This window comes from Salmo salar, chromosome ssa27 (genome assembly GCF_905237065.1).
Source record: "Salmo salar chromosome ssa27, Ssal_v3.1, whole genome shotgun sequence".
In the NCBI taxonomy this organism is placed as follows: Eukaryota; Metazoa; Chordata; class Actinopteri; order Salmoniformes; family Salmonidae; genus Salmo; species Salmo salar.
In genome coordinates, this window is record NC_059468.1 from 8,049,663 (window position 1) to 8,070,000 (window position 20,338).

The 20,338-nt window shown below is 43.2% G+C and overlaps 2 protein-coding genes across 5 annotated transcripts in view; one reads left to right on the top strand and one right to left on the bottom strand.

Moving 5' to 3' along the window:
* The first annotated feature begins 1,845 nt into the window (after window positions 1-1,845).
* On the top strand, window positions 1,846-15,621 carry LOC106588490 (proteasome subunit beta type-2). The gene is made up of 6 exons (XM_014177580.2): window positions 1,846-2,091; window positions 2,786-2,908; window positions 3,113-3,183; window positions 14,362-14,524; window positions 14,806-14,855; window positions 15,428-15,621. The coding sequence occupies exons 1-6, from the start codon at window positions 2,001-2,003 to the stop codon at window positions 15,530-15,532; spliced, it is 603 nt and encodes a 200-aa protein (XP_014033055.1). The 5' UTR covers window positions 1,846-2,000; the 3' UTR covers window positions 15,533-15,621.
* A 1,817-nt stretch (window positions 15,622-17,438) lies between these two features.
* The window catches only part of LOC106588479 (transcription factor AP-2-epsilon), an 11,098-nt gene continuing 8,198 nt past the window's right edge, over window positions 17,439-20,338 (bottom strand). For all 4 annotated transcript variants that reach the window (XM_014177565.2, XM_014177564.2, XM_014177567.2 and 1 more), the window contains exons 4-7: window positions 20,089-20,320; window positions 19,282-19,400; window positions 18,802-18,940; window positions 17,439-18,484 (exon numbers count right to left, since the gene is read on the bottom strand). In XM_014177565.2, coding sequence (XP_014033040.1) covers window positions 18,223-18,484; window positions 18,802-18,940; window positions 19,282-19,400; window positions 20,089-20,320 — 752 coding nt within the window. In that variant the 3' untranslated portion in view covers window positions 17,439-18,222. The remainder of the gene's footprint in view (window positions 18,485-18,801; window positions 18,941-19,281; window positions 19,401-20,088; window positions 20,321-20,338) is intronic.

The following is a 20,338-nucleotide window of genomic DNA, read 5'->3' on the forward strand; positions in this document are numbered from 1 at the left end:
GTGATGTGTGCCACAAACAGTGTGCGTGTGCACGCCACTCTGATCTAGTCTCTCTCTCTTTCTCTCTCTCTACTCTCTCTCTGCTCTCTTGCTTTCTGTGTGTGTGTGTATGCGTGTGTGTGTGTGTGTGTGTGTGTGTGTGTGTGAGTCAGTGTATTAGCAGTCAGAGCACTGAAGCCCAGGGGCGATTCCTGTGTGTGCTTGCGATAAAGGGGAAAGGGAGGAAGGATAGGGGGGGAAAGGGTGGGATAGTGTGTGGGGGGGTGATTGTGGAGGGGAGAGAAAAAGAGGATGAAGTTGGGAAGGGGGGGTTGTGCAGAGAGAAGGGGGTAGAGATATAAAGAAAGAGAGAGTATGAAGAAGGGGGTGAACAACTAGAAGAGCTCAGAGAGCTTCCTCTGTGCTGTCAGTGCTCCTGGATCATGTCCCCATTGGGCTCTCTCTCTCTTTCCCCCTCTCTCTCTTTCCCTCTCTCTCTCTTTCCCTCTCTCTCTCTCTCTCTCTCTCTCTCTCTCTCTCTTTCCCCCTCTCTCTCTTTCCCCCTCTCTCTCTTTCCCTCTCTCTCTCTCTCTCTCTCTCTCTCTCTCTCTCTCTCTCTCTCTCTCTCTCTCTCTCTCTCTCTCTCTTTCCTTCTCTCCCTCCCTTTCTCTTTCACAAAAAGAGGAGAAGAGTGTCTTGGCAGGGTAATTAAGAATGGCCTCTAAACACAGGAGTATGGCAGGAATGCTCCAGATGAAAGTAAATGATTAAAATAATTACAGGCTCAGAGCTGACGAGCCGCAGTGTGGGGTGGCCGCCGGACATTTGTCGGTAATTAGATAATTAATCTGAATGCAAATGATGAGCCCTAACGAAGCAGTCAAGCTGAACCAGCGACAACTGCCGAGAGTGAAATAATGGGAGAGAGAGAGAGAAATATGAAAATGAGTATAAAATATCCAGCTTCCAAAGTCAGCCTGCCAACACACAAAGCCAACACACATCAGAATTGTAAATCAATAACTCTTGCACCCAGTTTGAATGTAGCTTGTGCATAAAAAACTCCTCACATCTCTACATCTATAACTTTCACTCATTGTGACAAGTAGACATGAATAACTTGTTAAAAATACACAAGCCTACAAAGGGTGCCTGACAGTCAGAGCTCGAGCAACTGCATAGCAATTTCTAATGTTACAAGGTGCATTTCAGAGACCTCAAACTGGAGGCTTACAGAGCCCAGGGAGACAGAAAAAGACAGAAAACTAATGATGAGTAATGCTAAGACTTTCTGCAAGCAATTTAAATGCATCTGCAAATTGTGTGTTTATCATTTTCTAACCTGACATTCAGCAGGCTACAGAGTTGGGAGGTTTGGACCGAACAAACTGAGCGAGCAATCCCACTTGAAAACCAAAGCAAATGGAAATCATACTCAATAAAAAGACAAATTCATTATACAATCTAAGATGTATTATAAAAAATGAATTTTGCTTTTATGCAGAATGTGTGTGTGTGTGTGTCTTTCTGTCTGTGAGTTCAACAGTTTTTTTTATGTTTCTTTGTTCTTTGATCTTGCTTTAGGCTATTAAACGTCCCAATTTAATTCAATACAATTAAGTAGTCTGTATATTCCAGAGATACAGTAGATTGTACCACAGTCATTTGCAGTAGGCTTTCAGTGGCAGCACCCAGACCTGGGTCATCACTAGTTACCACAGCTACAAAGTCATAAACCTCGTCCCTTTTTACAATTTATCTTCTTAAAATATTATTTTAAGCCTAACCCTAACCTTAAATTAATGTTTTTTTGTTTTCAATAATTTCGGACTTTGTGGCTGTGGTAACTAGTGGAAACCCAAGACCTGGGTCACATGAGAAGGAGAAAAATGTCATATTTCATGACGTCAACATTATGCGCCTCTCATTCAAGTTTTGCTGTGTAATCTGAGGAAACGAACGAGGTTGCGTTGTTCCTCAGGCAAAACTTTACTTCAAAATTGTTACTCGGAAGTTACAGTATGGAATATTTGATCGGAATTCAGGGACAAGACTTTGTCCTAGTTGCTGCTGATAATGTTGCAGCCCACAGCATCGTTAAAATGAAACAGGGTATGACATTGCTCGTTTGCAGTTAGCTAGTCGCTAAATTAGCCAGCTAGCTAACGTTATTTAGCCTGCTTTTGTTAGCCATGAACTCATTTGTTAAATCAGCAAAATGACCTAAATATTTCTCATACATTTGTGTTTTGAATCATATAACGTTACTGAAACATTATAATTGTTGTTACCTAGCTAGTCAAGCATGCTAGTTTACATGTTATGAGTTAACAGTAGTTTAGTAAACTAGCTAGCACCTTCTATGTGAGCTAATTAGCTAGCACGCTTCCTCCCTGGCCAATAAATCGAGATCAGAAAAGCGGACACTAGCTACCGAATTGATTTGGCTTCCAGTTATCACCAACGTTTGTGTGGTAACAATCCTGTTGGACGAGCTAGTAAGCTTGTTAACTTGCATGTCCACAAACAGATTTGCAGATTTGCGCTAGCTACCTAAAAAGGCTAGCCATCTTGCTAACTAGCTTCATTCAATTGTGAAAGTGAAAGTCAGCAAGGAGCGCACACACTAGCAGGCCCAGATTATTATCGAAATGACTTGCAATATTTTCCTCTAAGTAAGAAAAATCTGAACGATTAGAGCTATTTGTAATCAAAATAACTTCAAGTATGTATTATTTGGTTTTATTTCCACGTCACTGGAGTGCGTATGTGATTAAATAACTAACACCATGTCTATCGCCCTCAGACCAGGACAAGATGTTCAAGCTGAGCGATAAGATTCTGTTGCTTTGTGTGGGAGAGGCAGGAGACACAGTACAGTTTGCAGAGTACATTCAGAAGAATATTCAGCTATACAAAATGAGGAATGGTAAGTGCCACCCATTTATTGTTTCTCTGGTGTCAAAATAAAGATGGCCTAGTACTACTCATGCCACCTCTACTGACATATGTGCATTCAATACTCGTTGCGAATATTGATTGGACATTTTACTTATGAATGTTTTTTTCCCCGATTATGTGCTACCCTGTGGTGACATCTGATGAGGCTTTCCTTTCATTTTGACTCTTTCAGGTTATGAACTCAGTCCAACAGCAGCAGCCAACTTCACACGCAAGAACCTTGCAGACTACCTTCGAAGCAGGGTAATTATTTAATGTGGACCAATGCTTTTATTTCTTTCCAATGTAGCAGATACTCCAAAGTTGCTCTGTGCTATTGAATCAAATCAAATTTATTTATATAGCCCTTCTTACATCAGCTGATATCTCAAAGTGCTGTACAGAAACCCAGCCTAAAACCCCAAACAGCAATTAATGCAGGTGTAGAAGCATGGTGGCTAGGAAAAACTCCCTAGAAAGGCCAAAACCTAGGAAGAAACCTAGAGAGGAACCAGGCTATGAGGGGTGGCCAGTCCTCTTCTGGCTGTGCCGGGTGGTGGTTATAACAGAACATGGCCAAGATGTTCAAATGTTCATAAATGACCAGCATGGTCAAATAATAATAATCACAGTAGTTGTCGAGGGTGCAACAAGTCAGCACCTCAAGAGTAAATGTCAGATGGCTTTTCATAGCTGATCATTGAGAGTATCTCTACCGCTCCTGCAGTCTCTAGAGAGTTGAAAACAGCAGGTCTGGGACAGGTAGCACATCCGGTGAACAGGTCAGGGTTCCATAGCCGCAGGCAGAACAGTTGAAACTGGAGCAGCATCACGGCCAGGTGGACTGGGGACAGCAAGGAGTCATCATGCCAGGTAGTCATGAGGCATGGTCCTAGGGCTCAGGTCCTCCGAGAGAGAGAATTAGAGAGGGCGTACTTAAATACACACAGGACACCGGATAAGACAGGAGAAATACTCCAGATATAACAGACTATTGCCACTTAGCCTGTGTCTTGGCTGGGCAAACCCATTTTGGTGATTTCTGGTATGTCGTCAACATAAATCAATCACAGCACATTTTTGGACTCATTCAGCAGTTTTTACCCGAATAAATACAATATCATTGGAAGCTAATGTTGAAAGTTAAATTTATACTGATCAAAAATATAAACGCAACATGCAATAATTTCAATGATTTTACTGAGTTTAGGTTCATATAAGGAAATCAGTCAATTGAAAGAAATGAATTAGGCCCTAATCTATGGATTTCACATAACTGGGCAGGGGCGCAGCCATGGCCTGGCTCCCAAGGGGTGGTGCTATACCCTCCCAGGCCCACACATGTCTGCACCCCTGCCCAGTTATGTGAAATCCAACCACTGGGGAGCCAGGCCCAGCCAATCAGAATGATCCCCCCACATACAAAAGGTCTTTATTCCAGACAGAAATACTCCTCAGTTTCATCAGCTATCGGGTTGACTAGTCTCAGACGATCCCGCAGGTTAACCTGTTGGGGCTAAGGGGCAGTATTTGCACGGCTGGATAAAAAAATGTACCCGATTTAATCTGGTTACTAATCCTACCCAGTAACTAGAATATGCATATACTTATTATATATGGATAGAAAACACCCTAAAGTTTCCAAAACTGTTTGAATGGTGTCTGTGAGTATAACAGAACTCATTTGGCAGGCAAAACCCTGAGACATTTTCTGACAGGAAGTGGATACCTGATGTGTTGAATTACCTTTAAGCCTATGCCATTGAAACACACAGGGGCTGATTAATGTTTTGGCACTTCCTATTGCTTCCACTAGATGTCACCAGCCTTTACAAAGTGTTTTGAATCTTCTACTATGAGATCTGACCGAACAAGAGCCTTGGAACGGTGATGGCCGATTAGACTCTGGCGCGAGGTCATGTTGGGTACCCTCGTTCCAAAACGTTTTAAAAGAGAATGCATTCGTCCACCTTGAATATTATTAATGTTCTGGTTAAAAAAGGCCCTAATGATTTATGCTATACAACGTTTGACATGTTTGAACGAACGTAAATATATTTTTTCCCCTCGTTCATGACGAGAAGTCCGGCTGGCTTAGATCATGTGCTAACAACACGGATCTTTTTGGATATAAATGATGAGCTTTTTTGAACAAAACTACATTCGTTATGGACCTGGGATTCCGGGAAGTGACATCTGATGAAGAGAATCAAAGGTAATGGATTATTTACATAGTATTTTCGATTTTAGATCTCTCCAACATGGCCGTTTGTCTGTATAGCAAAGCATATTTTTCTGGGCGCAGTGCTCAGATTATTGCAAAGTGTGATTTCCCAGTAAGGTTATTTTTAAATCTGGCAAGTTGATTGCGTTCAAGAGATGTAAATCTATAATTCTTTAAATGACAATATAATATTTTACCAATGTTTTCTAATTTTAATTATTTAATTTGTGACGCTGACTTGACTGCCGGTTATTGGAGGGAAACGATTTCCTCAACATCAATGCCATAGTAAAACGCTGTTTTTGGATATAAATATGAACTTGATAGAACTAAAAATGCATGCATTGTCTAACATAATGTCCTAGGAGTGTCATCTGATGGAGATTGTAAAAGGTTAGTGCATCATTTTAGCTGGTTTTATGGTTTTGGTGACCCTGTCTTTGAATTGACAAAACATTACACACAGCTATTGTCAATGTACTCTCCTAACATAATCTAACTTTATGCTTTCGCCGTAAAACCTTTTTGAAATCGTAAAACGTGGTTAGATTAAGGAGATGTTTATCTTTCAAAGGGTGTAAGATAGTTGTATGTTTGAAAAATTTGAATTTTGACATTTATTTGGTTTCAAATTTGCCGCTCTTGAAATGCACCTGCTGTTGATAGGGTGCACCACGGGTGGCACGCTAGCGTCCCACATAGCCCCTTAAGAAGCCGGATGTGGACGTCCGGGGCTGGTGTGATTACACGTGGTCTGTGGTTGTGATGTACTGCCAAATTCTCTAAAATGACATTGGAGGTGGCTTGTGGTAGATAAATGAAAATTCACTTACCCCCGGCAAAAGCTCTGGGGGACATTCCTGCAGTCAACATGCCAATTTCACGCTCCCTCAACTTCAGACATCTGTTGCATTGTGTTGTGACAAAACTGCACATTTTAGTGGGTATTTACCTGTGTAATGGTCATGCCGTTTAAGCCGTTTCTTGTTATGCCACACCTGTCAGGTGGATGGGATTATCTTGACAAAGGAGAAATGCTCACTAACAGGGATGTAAACAAATTTGTGCACATAAATTGAGAGGAATAAGCCTCTTGTGCGTATGGAACATTTCTGGGACCTTTTATTGTAGCTCGTGAAACATGGGACCAACACTTTACATGTTGCGTTTTATATTTTTGTTCAGTATATATTCCTAAAACCTCATACCATCATGGTCACCTAATCATCCCCAGTTTGCAATTGGTTTATTCATCCCCCCTCCTCTCTCCTGTAACTATTCCCCAGGTCGTTGATGTAAATGAGAATGTGTCCTCAGTCAATTTACCTGGTAAAATAAAAATCTATTATCACGTTGATCAATTGCGCGAGAGGGGTGGAGATGAGGTTGCATGTCCTATTAAAACTAACATGCTGACCAAACCGAACGCGTACATGTTGATTTTGTACCCCCCACACCAGACACGATCAGGATACTACGCAGGTTGAAATATCAAAACAAACTCTGAACCAATTATATTAATTTGGGGACCGGTCGAAAAGCATTAATCATTAATGGCAATTTAGCTAGCTAGCTAGCTGGCTTGCAGTTGCTAGCTAATTTGACCTATTTAGCTAGCTTGCTGTTGCTAGCTAAGTTGTCCTGGGATTTAAACATTGGGTTGGCATTTTACCTGAAATGCACACGGTCCTCTAAACCGACAATTAATCCACATACAAAACAGTCAACCGAAACGTTTCTAGTCATCTCTCCTCCTTCCAGGCTTTTTTTCCTTTGGACTTTATATGGCGATTGGCATCTAACTTTCATAATAAGGTGTATTATCAGAACAGACCGACATCAGTTCACCTTTCAATCACCCACGTGGGTATAACCAATGAGGAGATGGCACGTGGGTATACGCTTCTATAAACCAATGAGGAGATTGGAGAGACGGGACTTCCACCGCATTCAGCGTCACAAATACAACTGACTTCTAATTTAGCGCTTGGCAATGCAGACGCTCGTTGGCGCGCAAGCAGTGTGGGTGCAATGATTGAATAACACGTATGTGTACATTTATTTTGCAATGCACGCGCACGCAGTGGTGTGGTATTATCAAAACTAACTCTGAACGAATTATATTCATTTGGGGACAGGTCGAAAAGCATGAAACATTTATGGCAATTTAGCTAGTTAGCTTGCAGGTGCTAGCTAATTTGTCCTATTTAGCTAGCTTGCTGTTGCTAGCTAATTTGTCCTTGGATATAAACATTGAGTTATTTTACCTGAAATGCACAAGGTCCTCTACCCCGCCAATTAATCCACTCATAAACGGTAATCGTTTCTAGTCATCTCTCTTTCTTCCAGGCTTTTTCTTCTCTTGACTTTATATTGCGATTGGCAACTTTCATAAATTAGGTGCATTACCGCCACCGACCTCGTTCTTCTTTCAGACACCCACGTGGGTATAACCAATAAGGAGATGGCACGTGGGTACCTGCTTCTATAAACCAATGAGGAGATGGGAGAGACAGGACTTGCAGCGCGATCTGCGTCACAAATAGAACTGACTTCTATTTTAGCCCTTGGCAACGCAGACACTCGTTGGCGCAATAATTGAATAATATAGATTTCTACATTTATTTTTGCAACACTCGCGTATGCGACGCGAGCACTGTAGTCAGCCTGTAAGGCTCCTATCTATTTTACATTTTTAGTCATTTAGCAGACGCTCTTATCCAGAGCAACTTACAGTAGTGAATGCATACATTTCACTCACTCTATATTTTGGAATGGTGGATGTTGATTTCAGGAGGCTGCCATCGCGGAAAATATATATATATATATATTTTTTCTTTGCTTATCTTCAATGAATCACGACCCACCGTAGGATACCAACAGTGACAACAGTTGGCTGCTATTTAAGTGATAGTTTGACTGTCAAATCTGAGTATTGGTGTGTGGCCGGCGACTTTTATACAGAGACCCCCCGAATTATCAGTGTCATTTCATAAAGAAAATCATAATTGCATTCGAAGTCTTGCAACCCCCAGTATGACAAAACCAAAGATATTGATCTGTTTTAAACTGGTTGGAACCAAAATAATTTTCCAATCGTTTAGTTCTGAACAGAACCCCCCTGTCATTCCAATGTGCTGACCAGCAAAAAAAATACCAGCTTATATCGTAGATTTTTTTAACCTGTGAAATCAACAGTATTTTACTTTTTGCTCATTGCATTACTTCACCAATCAGTGCGGATCGTTCAGACAAGCTAGTTGTTTACATGCGTGATAGACGTACACGTGTAGCAAATGGCTTGAGAGCGCGAGAGAGGGTAGAGAAGGCGGCTTGAAGCGCTGTGCATCTTGTTATGACATGTATTATATGAGTTAGGTCCACAGAATTATACTTAGGGGGAGCTGTTTCTATAGAGGAACTTTGAATGTCCTTTGAGCGATAGCTAGCTAACAAGCTTGAGCGAGCTAGCTAGCTAACAAGCTTATGTGTGCAGAGCGCACCAGAATTAAAAATCCATCCTACCTTTTTGTAGTTAATTAATCCAATGTGAAACGTGATAACTAGGCCTATAGTATCCTTAACTAGCGTTGAAAAAGTTATTCCATACATGTCTAGCTAATCAAAAAGCTCTCTCTCTGTCTACTGAATCAAGCTTGTAACGTCAGTACAGTGGCCTATGCTTTGGAGGTGCAGGTAGCCGAAACACACACATGCAAAGATTTTCAGCTTGCAGGTACGCTGGAGAAAGTTTCTGAGTGAGGGCTTTGCATAGGGGTTTTTCTATAAATCCTGGGGCCGATGTGTGACATTGGGATAAACAAAACAGATTTTTATCCAGTTCCACATGTGTACTTAGAGGAATATATGCACATTGGCCCAGGATTATACATCATTTAAGCAGGGCTCATACAGACATTGGCAAGTCAAATTCAAGGACGTCTTCAAGCACTTAATTGTAATTTTTATATAATTCTACATAAGACTTAGACCCCCCCCCCCCCCAAAAAAGTGTAAAAAAAATAAAGTAGTCCATTACCACTTTAAGAATAATGCATTTTTAGGCCTTGCCAATGCATTGATATTCAAATTATTATTACATTTTAAATTATGTGAGAATGTGGAGTTGCTTGACTAAATAAATTGGATGCATGCATGGAGATTTTTCTGTAGCCTATGTGGCCGACACAGGGACACATAATAAATCCATGAATAGCTGTAGCATTAATCTCAACATCACTTTTTTAATGAGCAACCAACCAAGAACCATGTTCCCTTTTGTAATGGAGGGATTTGTATAGGAAGCCAAGTTGAAGCCAGCATTCGATGTTGTCGTCCTCAAAACTACACATAGTTTTACCGCAACACCTTTCAATAGAAACGGCTGGCCACATCTCTCTCTCTCAAAAAAAAAATATTAAAATGAAATCGCAAATAATTATAAGGGAGCAGGAGACCCTTTTGGCTACAATAATTACAAGGACTTCTCAAGCACCAACTTTAGTAAATGTCTGATTTTCAAGGTATGTTTATTCCAGTATTTGAATTTCTGAGCTCCAAGTTCAAGTAGCCTGGGCTACTTCAAGCCCCTTGTATTGTTTTTAAAATTGCAGGTGTAACATGGAAACCAAAATGTATTTGTCATGTTATTTCATTACCAGATCTACTAGGCTATGTAATTTGTCATCTTTATATACATAATAACTAATAGGAATAACGTTGGGTGTTGCGCACAGTGTACTCCGTGTCTAATCGAGGCGCAAAAAACATGAAAACAGAAACCCATTACCTTGCCGCTTTCTCTGTTAAATCTAACGACTCCCTGCTGAAAAACCAAGCAGAGAACAGATGATCAACATCAATACGCTAGGGATATTAGATCCAACGTGGATCCAGGCACAACTGACTTCACCGGCGTAACAAATGAGGCATATTAATATTCTGGACATTCCTCAGTCACCACCTTTATTCCAGCACCTGGGCTGTTGTGATATTCAAACAGCTATTGGTCACTTGACTGTCATTCAGAAAAGTATTTCCAGGATAAGACGTGTGAAAATATCACAATGTCATATATATTTTTTTTTACCTTTATTTAATTAGGCAAGTCAGTTAAGAACAAATTCTTATTTACAATGACGGCCTAGGAACAGTGGGTTAACTGCCTTGTTCAGGGGCAGAACGACAGATTTTTACCTTGTCAGCTCGGGGATTCTAACTTGCACCCTACTAGTCCAGCGCTCTAACCACTAGGCTACCTGCAGCCACCTAGTTAAACAGCTCAACACCAAATGCGCATCCAGCAAATATTATGTATCATTATTGAAGAACCACATTAATGACATTATTGATTTAGGTTTTAAGTATCAGGGTCAGGTGACTCTTTCGGTTAGAAACATTAGATTTTCCAATTGCATACATTTTTGGGGGTTTGTGTGCCCATGAAAACTGTTTTTACCCCGTAACATAAGGAGACAAGAAATGTTACGTAGTTATACTGTATTTCTGAGATCTATATACAACAAAAAACTGTCCAACAGCTAGATCCAGGATTCTTACAGGGTTCAAGTTCAGTGTTTAATTTAACGGATTAGTACTTAATATATGATATAACTACAATTTACACTGCCATAAATGCAAGGACAGGGGAATGCTCCTAAGCTACATTTTACCAGGAGCTCTGGACTAGAGCGTCCGTAGGGTCTGTGCAGCGGGCTGTTTGACGTCCCTACTATGTCACATTCAGGTCGGAATTCAGTCTAACGGACCCCGCGACACTTAACTTTTGCGGAGCGCGAGACATTCCCGTTGTTTTTCGAGGAAAACTGGGCACAAGCAAGGATGCCTGCCTCTTCCAGTGAAGCGGCTAACAACAACAAAAAACTACTGCTGTCATGCCGCGCTAGTGTAGCACAAGTTACACGCGTCTTGTCTCCGTTGTGTACCTCTACTATATCACTCTGAGATGTGGGCAACGACTTTATTTTGACTGATCCAGAGACTGTTGTCAATATGTTGTGAGGTGGCCTAAGTGTCGTTCCAGTCTCAAGGGCAGGCAACACCTGCGGCAGAAACAAAACGCAGCCCGCCGGGTCCCTGTCCTACCACTCCCCGGTGTGAAGCATTGAACGCGTGTGTGTATGAAGTTTGTATGTGTGCCAGAAGGAAAGTGTGGGAAGGACATCCGAGTCAAGTCCCCTCGTATCTGTATGGTTGCGGCGAGGTTAATATGTTAGGAATAGTGCAGCCGCTGCCTGTCACAATAGCAGAAGGATGAAAATAATTACAAAAAACAATTAGTGGGGCTGAGGAGGGAATGTGGGACACAAGGAGGGGGGAGCCGAGGGAGGGAGGGAGAGAGAGAGGGAGGCTAGAAAGGGGGCAGTCCCGAGGGATTTGAACAAGGCCCAGAAGTCAACACGGCACAGAAGGGCGTGTGCAAGCGAGAGTCGGTGTTACAGTTGGGCTTCTACTGGTTCAATATGTGCTTTAGATATTGGATAACATTATAAAATATTCTGAAATTCATGCCTGCCCAAAGGCTGTAAAACCATTTTTTTTTCTTTTTTACCCTGTGGTACATATATCCTTGTTTATGTATATTGGATATCCGTACTCTGTTCTCAGTTCTCGCAGGGCTTCCAAACAGTTTCTCCTCGACATCCCACACCTTCCTTCAGCCGCGCTCTCCAATTCACACCCACCCCAGAGTATTTGGACATGCACATATGTTATATAAACAAGTTTTCCACTTGTTCCGGGAACATTTCTGAATGTTTCTCTCTCTCTCGTCCACCTGAGTGGAGGGTCGCGAAGCTGTTAAGTGAAGAGGATGTCTCTTGTGGTTGGAAAACGTCAGGGGATGAGTGGTGGTGATGGAGCTTGGCATTGGGGGGGGGTGCACTGTGTACCTACCAGGAATTCAGAATAACAACTGGGCCTCTCGCTAACCCCAGGTGCGAGCACCAAGCGTCAGAGATGGTGTGAGAGAAGGGCAGCCTGAAGTCAACTGCATTATGTATTTCAAAAACTCTATTCTTAAAATGGACAGCACAGCCACTGTTCTTGTTTCAGACAGGCTTTCTCTGTTTTGTAAACCATTATCTCAGTCGTATGTAGCCTCTTGGGTTGTATCCCAAAGAACAAGTGAGCCCTCCTGCTTATTTAAAGATTTAGCAAAAAGGCTACGGCAACAGTTTGTCTGGTGCTAGTGTTGCATATGGGGTTTTTGTTTTTAAGTACAGCGCGGGCACAAATAATTACTAGTGCCATATTGCACATGACTCCCCTGTTCCAGCACAGATGAACAATTAATACAGCAGATTGAGGGGAAATGCCAATAAAGAGAACATGTCCTGAGGCACGGTGCAAAGAGAGGGGGAGGGAAGGAGAGAGGGGAGGGAGCGCTGGCACGCGGAAGACGAGAGGGAGAGCGAGCGGGGTGGATTTACCACGGTTCACTTCGTTCATCACCAGACCCAACCATACATCCTTCTTTTTAGTTGAATGCCTAATACCGTTGGACACCCCATCTCTCTGGTGTGTGTGTGTGTGATGAGGTTCTTTTGAAGACATGTGTTTGGGACTTGGCCTGAGTTCAGGTGCTGGATTTAACAAGCCTGGTGGCCTCCGAGGTGACGTGTGGAGGAAGGGTTATTTCCATGCCAGCTCCAGCGTTGTAGTTTTACGTCGTAACCTGTAAGACGGGTGTTGTGAGTGTGGGTGACGCCACTGGGGTGTTTCCCGGGGCAAACCAATGAGTTCAGGCATGGCCTGGCGAGACATAACCCCTTTCCACAGGGAGCGTGACAAGTCGGCCTTTCTTTCCCCTGTAGAAAGGGTCTCGCACATACACAGCATTGATACTTGGGGCAGGTGTTCACATTACAGCAGGTTACTGCAGCTCAGGGGTTGTCACATTAGACATCCAATGTGTCTCTCTCCCTCTAGGACTGGGTTCATATGCAGAGCTTAGCTGCTGAATTGTAACATTCGTTTTCATAGCGTCAAGTGTGTTTAACTCATTTGAACCGGAAACTCCGCAATTGTCAACCGTCAAACCAGGGTGCGGCGCCATGACCGCTTTCTGGAACTTCAATTTGTCCTGATAGAGGGATTATAACAAGGAGGGAGGATGGTGAAAGGGGAGTATTGCGAACGCGGAGAAGAGCTCATTGAAATGAAGTGGCTAGAAGGGTATAAAGTAATTTTAAGGGAGAGGGAAGGAGGGAGACTACTTCAGAAGTTTTTAATGAGCCCTGGCATTACTCCAGGGCATAGGGTGAAGGCGGGAGTGGGGGGGGTGATGGAGGGAGCAGCGGGGGTCCGTTTCCCAGCAGATGTCACACTGCCAGTGACACCACGACCCCCCCCCAGTCCTCTCCAACACCCCTCCCACCTAACCCCCCCCAGTCCTCTCCAACCCACCTAACACCCCTCAGTCCTCTCCAACCCACCTATCCCCCTCAGTCCTCTCCAACCCACCTAACACCCTTCCTCAGTCCTCTCCAACCCACCTAACACCCTTCCTCAGTCCTCTCCAACCCCCCTAACACCCTTCCTCAGTCCTCTCCAACCCACCTAACACCCTTCCTCAGTCCTCTCCAACCCAGCTAACCCCCCTCCAGCCCCCTCCAACCCGTCTACCATCTACCCCCCCCTCCAGGTTGCGGCAGTTTCACACCCCTCCCTGTTCTCTTGTGCTGCTGTTGTTTTATCTCCCGTTTTTTGTTAACTTCCAAATCAAAGCTGATTATTAATAGCAGCGACGTTTGAACGAGCTGAAAACAAACTGTTACTGGCTGTCTTTCTAGTTGCCTTCTGATGTGCTCTTATTCACACTGCCGCTTCCAAGTGCCTGGCACCCAGCTTGTGCAATGGTAGTTTAGTGTGCTGACCGTAGAGAGAAATCGCTAGAGAAGGTGTATTATTAAATCCTTTAGTCTCTATGGTACTGACTATTGATCAATGTCGTAACACCAACCTCGGATGACCTTGGAGGATAAGAGGAAGAGAAAACAGGACATTGTTTGGATGCGGACGAAGAATTGTATTGCGTGTGTTATAATTTTGTGTTTATCGTCGTTCGTCACATCCCCATTTTGAGAACGTTGTCATAACGCGATTATGTCAAGATACGGCGACAGTATCGCCGTAACAATCCCAATTGTTTTTCCATATCTTCACTGACCCATACCTCTTCTCTCCTCTCTCACCAGACTCCCTACCATGTGAACCTGTTGCTGGCTGGGTTTGATGAGACAGACGGCCCGGGGCTCTACTACATGGATCACCTGTCTGCTCTGGCCAAGGCCCCCTTCGCCGCCCACGGCCACGGAGCATACCTCACCTTGTCTATCCTCGACCGCTACTACAGACCAGGTGGGATCTCTCTCTCTCTCTCTCTCTCTCCACATCTTTTACTGTTTCTCTATTTTATTGGCCTCTTTATCTCTCTCTCCCTTTCCTCCTCTTTCTGCCTCCGTCGCTCACTATCTTCTGTTCCATTCCTCTTGTTGGTTTCCCCTATTCTCTCTCTCAACACTCTAACGGGATTTAATATTAAATGATTGACGAGTTCTTGTATTTAAGTTCAACTTCATCTGGACGTGAAGCTAACCATATTTCTCTCTCTTGTCTCTCTCATCACTCTCATGCTTCAGATCTGACTCGGGATGAAGCCGTAGACCTGCTGAAGAAGTGCGTTGAGGAGGTGAGCTCGGATCTTTAATCTGTTTAGAGCGAACTGAATAACGGCACCATGCTTCATCACCACCACCTTGATGCGGCGGCAGGTAGCCTAGTGGTTAGAGTGTTGGGCCAGTAACCGAAAGGATGCTGGATTGAATCCCCGAGCTGACAAGGTTTTAAAAAAATGTTCTTCTGCTCCTGAACATGGCAGTTAACCCGCTGTTCCCCTGTAGGCCGTCATTGTAGATAAGAATTTGTCTTAACTCACTTGCCTAGTTAAATAAAATAAAAACTATTTGTTGGTTTCAAGTCATCACATTTGGAAATGTTACTGGATAATCACACTCAGCAGTCGGGTGCATGTGACTTTCATTTGTCAAATTGAGATGTCTTTATACTAGGAAAATGACAATTTGCGAGAACTGTTCAATGAACAGAACATAAGACATAACATGCATATAGCTTTGTTTTTCCTATACACTTGCATTGGTATATGACTAATGACCTAACTCTCTCTCTCTCTCTCTCGCTCTCTCTCGCTCTCTCTCGCGCTCTCTCTCGCTCTCTCTCTCTCGCTCTCTCTTTCCGCTCCAGCTGAACTACCGCTTCATCCTCAACCTGCCCTCCTTCAGCGTCCGTTTGATTGACAAGGACGGCATCCATGACCTGGAGAAGCTTATCCCTGTGGGCACCAAGTGACCGCTCACTGCTTACCCCTAATGCCCACATTTTTGTACCGTAGACCTTGCTCTTTATGTTCCAATAAAACGTGACGCGCTGTTGAGATATCTCTTTGTCCTCGTAGTACTTTCTTCAGGGTCCCCTATAAAGAGAACAGCCTTCTGGCTGTGTACTCTTGTTTACGCTGTAATCTGTGCTTGTGCGCCTCTGTGTTTGTATGTGTCCTGTATGTGCATTGTCGACCATGAGAAAGTGAAAGGCCGTATGATTAGAAATGAATACAAATATAATATAATAATGATGGACCTTTCATCTAAATGTACCTAAATTAAATGTAGCTCTTTTCATGACTTTTTTTCTACTGTAGTTAAGTACCAAATCAATTATACTTAAGTTTTACAGATGTGTATTCTGTACACAGTATATTTTAAGTATTATGTTTCTATACTATATACATAGCCTATTGACTCTTACCTACAGTGGTGTAAAGTACTAAAGTAGTTTTTTGGGGTATCTGTACTTTACTATTTAATTTTACTTCACTACATTCTTAAAGAAAATGTGTATTGTACTCCATACATTTTCCCTGACACCCAAAAGTACTCATATTGAATGCTTAGCAGGACAGGAAAATGGTCCAATTCACACAATTATCAAGAGAACATTTATTTAAATAAAAACTGCTGTCTGGTTTGCTTAATATAAGCAATTTTAAATTATATTTTTGAAACTTAACTATATTTAAAACCAAGTACTTTGATACTTTTACTCAAGTAGTATTTTACTGGGTAACTTTCCCTTTTAATTTTCTATTAAGGTATCTTTTACTAAAGTATGACAATTGGGTACTTTTCCCACCACTGATTATCTAGCTGTAACAAGTATCACCCTAATTTTCCTCTGCATTCAGGAAAAACTAAACTGCTGTACATCTGGATAGGAAAACTGGGCCACAGTAGTGAACATCAAGCCAGTGTGTCTCCAACTCCTCTCTCCTCCTGTATCACAGACAGGTGATTAATAAACATTAAACAATCCCTCCTCTCCCAAACACACCGGAATCTGACGGGAAGAGCAGCATATGTTTGCCTGGAGGCACAGAGAGATGGAGAACAACCCTGCTGAGTGTCAGATATTGGAGAGGGAGGGGGAGAGGGAGGGAGGGAGGGAGGGAAGGGCAGGTCACAGGGAGATAGATGGATGGGGGAATTGACACGGGGTAATATGGAGGGAGGGGGCAGGTAAGGAGGTGTAGAGAATGGAGAGAACCTGAGAGAACCAGAGAGAACGAGCAGGTGATGAGAGGTGGTGTAACAACAGATGAGGGAGGGCGACGGGAGCTGAGGTGTGGTGTTTGTTGTGCACTGGGGTCGTGGCGGTCTCCCAGGTACCGGTGGGGCTGGCTGCTGCCTGGCACGGTGACACAGTTGCCGCTGTGATGGTTAGGGATCGCTTTCACCTCGTCGCTTTGGCGTAAATGGGCTCTGAATTTTGAGTGGCCCCCGGGGTGCAAGTTCGCATCAGTAATTATTTTGTGTGTGTGAGAGAGAGAAAGCGAGGTGGGTAGTGTGTCTATGGTTAATCATAAGTGGTGAATTGCTACTTTTTCAGAATATTCTGTTTTTGTAATGATTAGCAACAAAAAAAATGCAAACTTTTTTGTAAATATTTGAATTGAATATCTTAAAAAATGATTCTTGAGATTTTTTATATTCTTTTCTAATCACCAGAAATTGTACTTTTTTTTAAACAATTAATATTTTGAAGATATATCTATTTGATGGCCAGTGGCTTGTAGGTATTAAACTCCTGAATAAATAAACGTATTAGAATAAACCTTGAATTGACATAAAAAATATTGCTGTAGGAAAAGCATCCTTTCTCCATTATCGACAGTGAATGATAAAACATAATACCCAGACAGTCCGCATCAGTTATTCTTTAATAATATATTACATTTATGCCGTAATACAATAATTATAACAGTAATAACATTAATAATAAACATACACAGTAAGTACAAAATGATTCGTTTTTTTTCTTAATTTACCCACACCTACCCTCCCCTTCAACAAAAAAACAAACCATAGCTGCCTCTGACACCACGCCCCCATGCCCACCCCCAAAAATACCCAGCAGCACCCACATAGAATCGTAGTACACAAACTGCCCATCCTATGGGGTGGAGTTGGACGGTATCCAATGTCCAGATGAGGAACAAGCAAAACTGAGAAAGTTGGTTGTAATGGATATGGCTCATCTCTTGTGACGAGATGTTGTCAAAGCGGGTCCAAGTCCAGACAGTCAAACAGACCTTGAAGGGAAGTAGCATAGAGATAAATAGTTGTATCTCTTTGGGAAGTAGAGGGGGATCCTACGAATGCAGGTCGGGGTATCATCTTGACAGTCAGACAGGGACAGAAAACCAGAACTCATCCAGAAAATGTCATTGGCAGTTAGAAATGGACACTGCCTAGAAAACCAGCAGCCCAGAAGAAAAAGTCCATGCGTCTTTGAGTGAGGTGGCCGACACATATACAGTACAAACATTACCACGCCCTTTCCTGTGAGGGATCGGGCCATAGCAGGAATTTCAGAAAGAAACCTCAGTCATTGTCTTCATATAGGAGGCTACGAGAAGATGGAATCGAGAAATCCGTCCGTCCGTCAACCTCCAATCTCCATTCTCCTCCAAAGACGTGGTTTAACTATTTGCGGTGCTTCATCTCCTTCTCGTGGTGGCCCTTGCCACCCCCCTGGTCCTTGTCCAGCATTTTGATGGCCTCCACCAGGTAGCTCTGGAAGGCGGAGAGGGCGGCGCAGATAGCGGGGGTACCGAAGCCGTGGGTGAGCAGGCTGAAGTGGGTGAGATTGCTCTGGACCCCGTGCTCCAGACAGGGGTTGGGACGACTCGCCCCCAGAGGAGAGCGGTCCTGGGACATCAGGTCCACGAACTCCTTGCAGATATCCCTGAGGAGAAAAAGTAGGAGAAGGGTTAGAATTCTTCAATGCGACTGTTAGTTTTGAATAAAACATGAACATTTTCAGGTCAACATTTAACAATGTAATGGGACGATAAATCACTGTCATTAAAACTGTACACATTTCCTAAATAGCTTCGTCTGCTTAAGTTGAGCGGAAAATCTTTTTTAGTTGGTGTCTACCCTTCACTCAATGCACACTATGTATATCTGTTTGTATATGCGATACTGGAGATTGTTCAGTATTAGTGAGACTATCTACTGTAAGAGTATACTAGGCCCAGACGGGGATTATGAGCCACTCACTTGGTGGCCAGCAGCATACTGCGTCGTGTGGGAAGCTGCTCGGGGTCACTCTGCCTACACAGATACTCTGCTGTCGCTCTGGCAGGGAACTCCGTCTCGCACACGTACCCAAAGTCACGGGCCAGGTGGACCGCCTCACCTGGGAAGAGATAGAAAAGGTTAGTGAATGACCGGATGTCAAATTGAAAGGTCGGCAGGAAATAAGGCAAAACACAGCTCTTAGTTTGATGCTGTTGTTAGGATTCACCATTGGTTTATGTTACTAAAGGGACTTATTTTGTTATTACTTTATTACCAATTTTACATTCAATTTAATTGTGCAAATAGATTTTTGTTGAAAAGTGAATCACAGTGGAAGTAGATTTTACCAGAGATTTTACTATGCGATAACTGGGAAGTATGTCCTCTACCCAGAGTTGTTGTTTAAATGTGTCTGTGTGAGTCTGTCAGTACGTCGACAAGTCACCGTGGGCCTCTTACCCTCGACTAGAGCTGTTAGGAGGGTGACGTTGGCGGCCTTGCGTCGCCCGGCGGGGAGATTAAGCCCGATCTTTTCCAGACGCTCTCTCAGACAGCGCCCACCATTCTTTGACTTTGCCCTGAGGGAGGAGAGAGGAGACAGAGAGAGCAGCTTTAAAGACCTGTCTGTGTGGCCGCGTAACAAAACCACTGAGCCTAGTTCCTGGCTGCTCACTGAGTGTCCCCATGGCCATAGTCTAGTGCTGCTGCCACTTGAGGGTTTCATTTCATACCCAGCCATCATCACGTCCTGAGACATCTTAAGACCTGTCAATAAAGACGTCTGGAGACGTGTTAAAATGGGAAGACGTCTGGAAGACATGTCTATGGACGCATCTTGAAGACACCTCAAGACATCTTAAATATAGAAGACGTTTTAGGATTCCATTGCTTTTTACCCCTTTTCTACAGTTATGATGCCGACGAATTTCATAGTAGGCAATGACTTGAAATATGAACCACCGTAATCTAATGTATGAACAACGAACAGGAGAAGCGGTTCATTAAAAAAAGATGCATTAAAAATGAATAGAGGAATTTAAAATGCTTTGTATAATGTATGCATTATTACATTCTCTGTGGAGGAGTGGGATTTTTCTCACTGGATACATTAAGCAATCAGGGGTGACAAATAATATATTCTATGGTTCAGAATACATGAATATATCTATTGTTCAGACTTATTCTTATTTGATTTATTATCATGTGCAAAGCCTCTCCACTGTTTCTCTCTCCCCAACCCCTAACTCCAAACCCCACCCCTCTCACCTGCGCAGGACTCCGCCCAACAGGGAAGCGTTCAGGCACTCGGGCGGGGCCAGCCGTCGCTGCACCTCCCCCACGGTGACCTTGTACTTGGAGGTGGAGCTGAGGAGGGAGAGGCGGCCGGGGACGGAGCAGAACACCTCCCCTGGGTTGGACACGGAACCAATCCCTAGACCATCCTTACTGAGGTGGAGAGCAGACAGGGACGAGCCGTTCAGCTTGGAGGGGATGGGAACTGTGGAGAGAGAGAGAG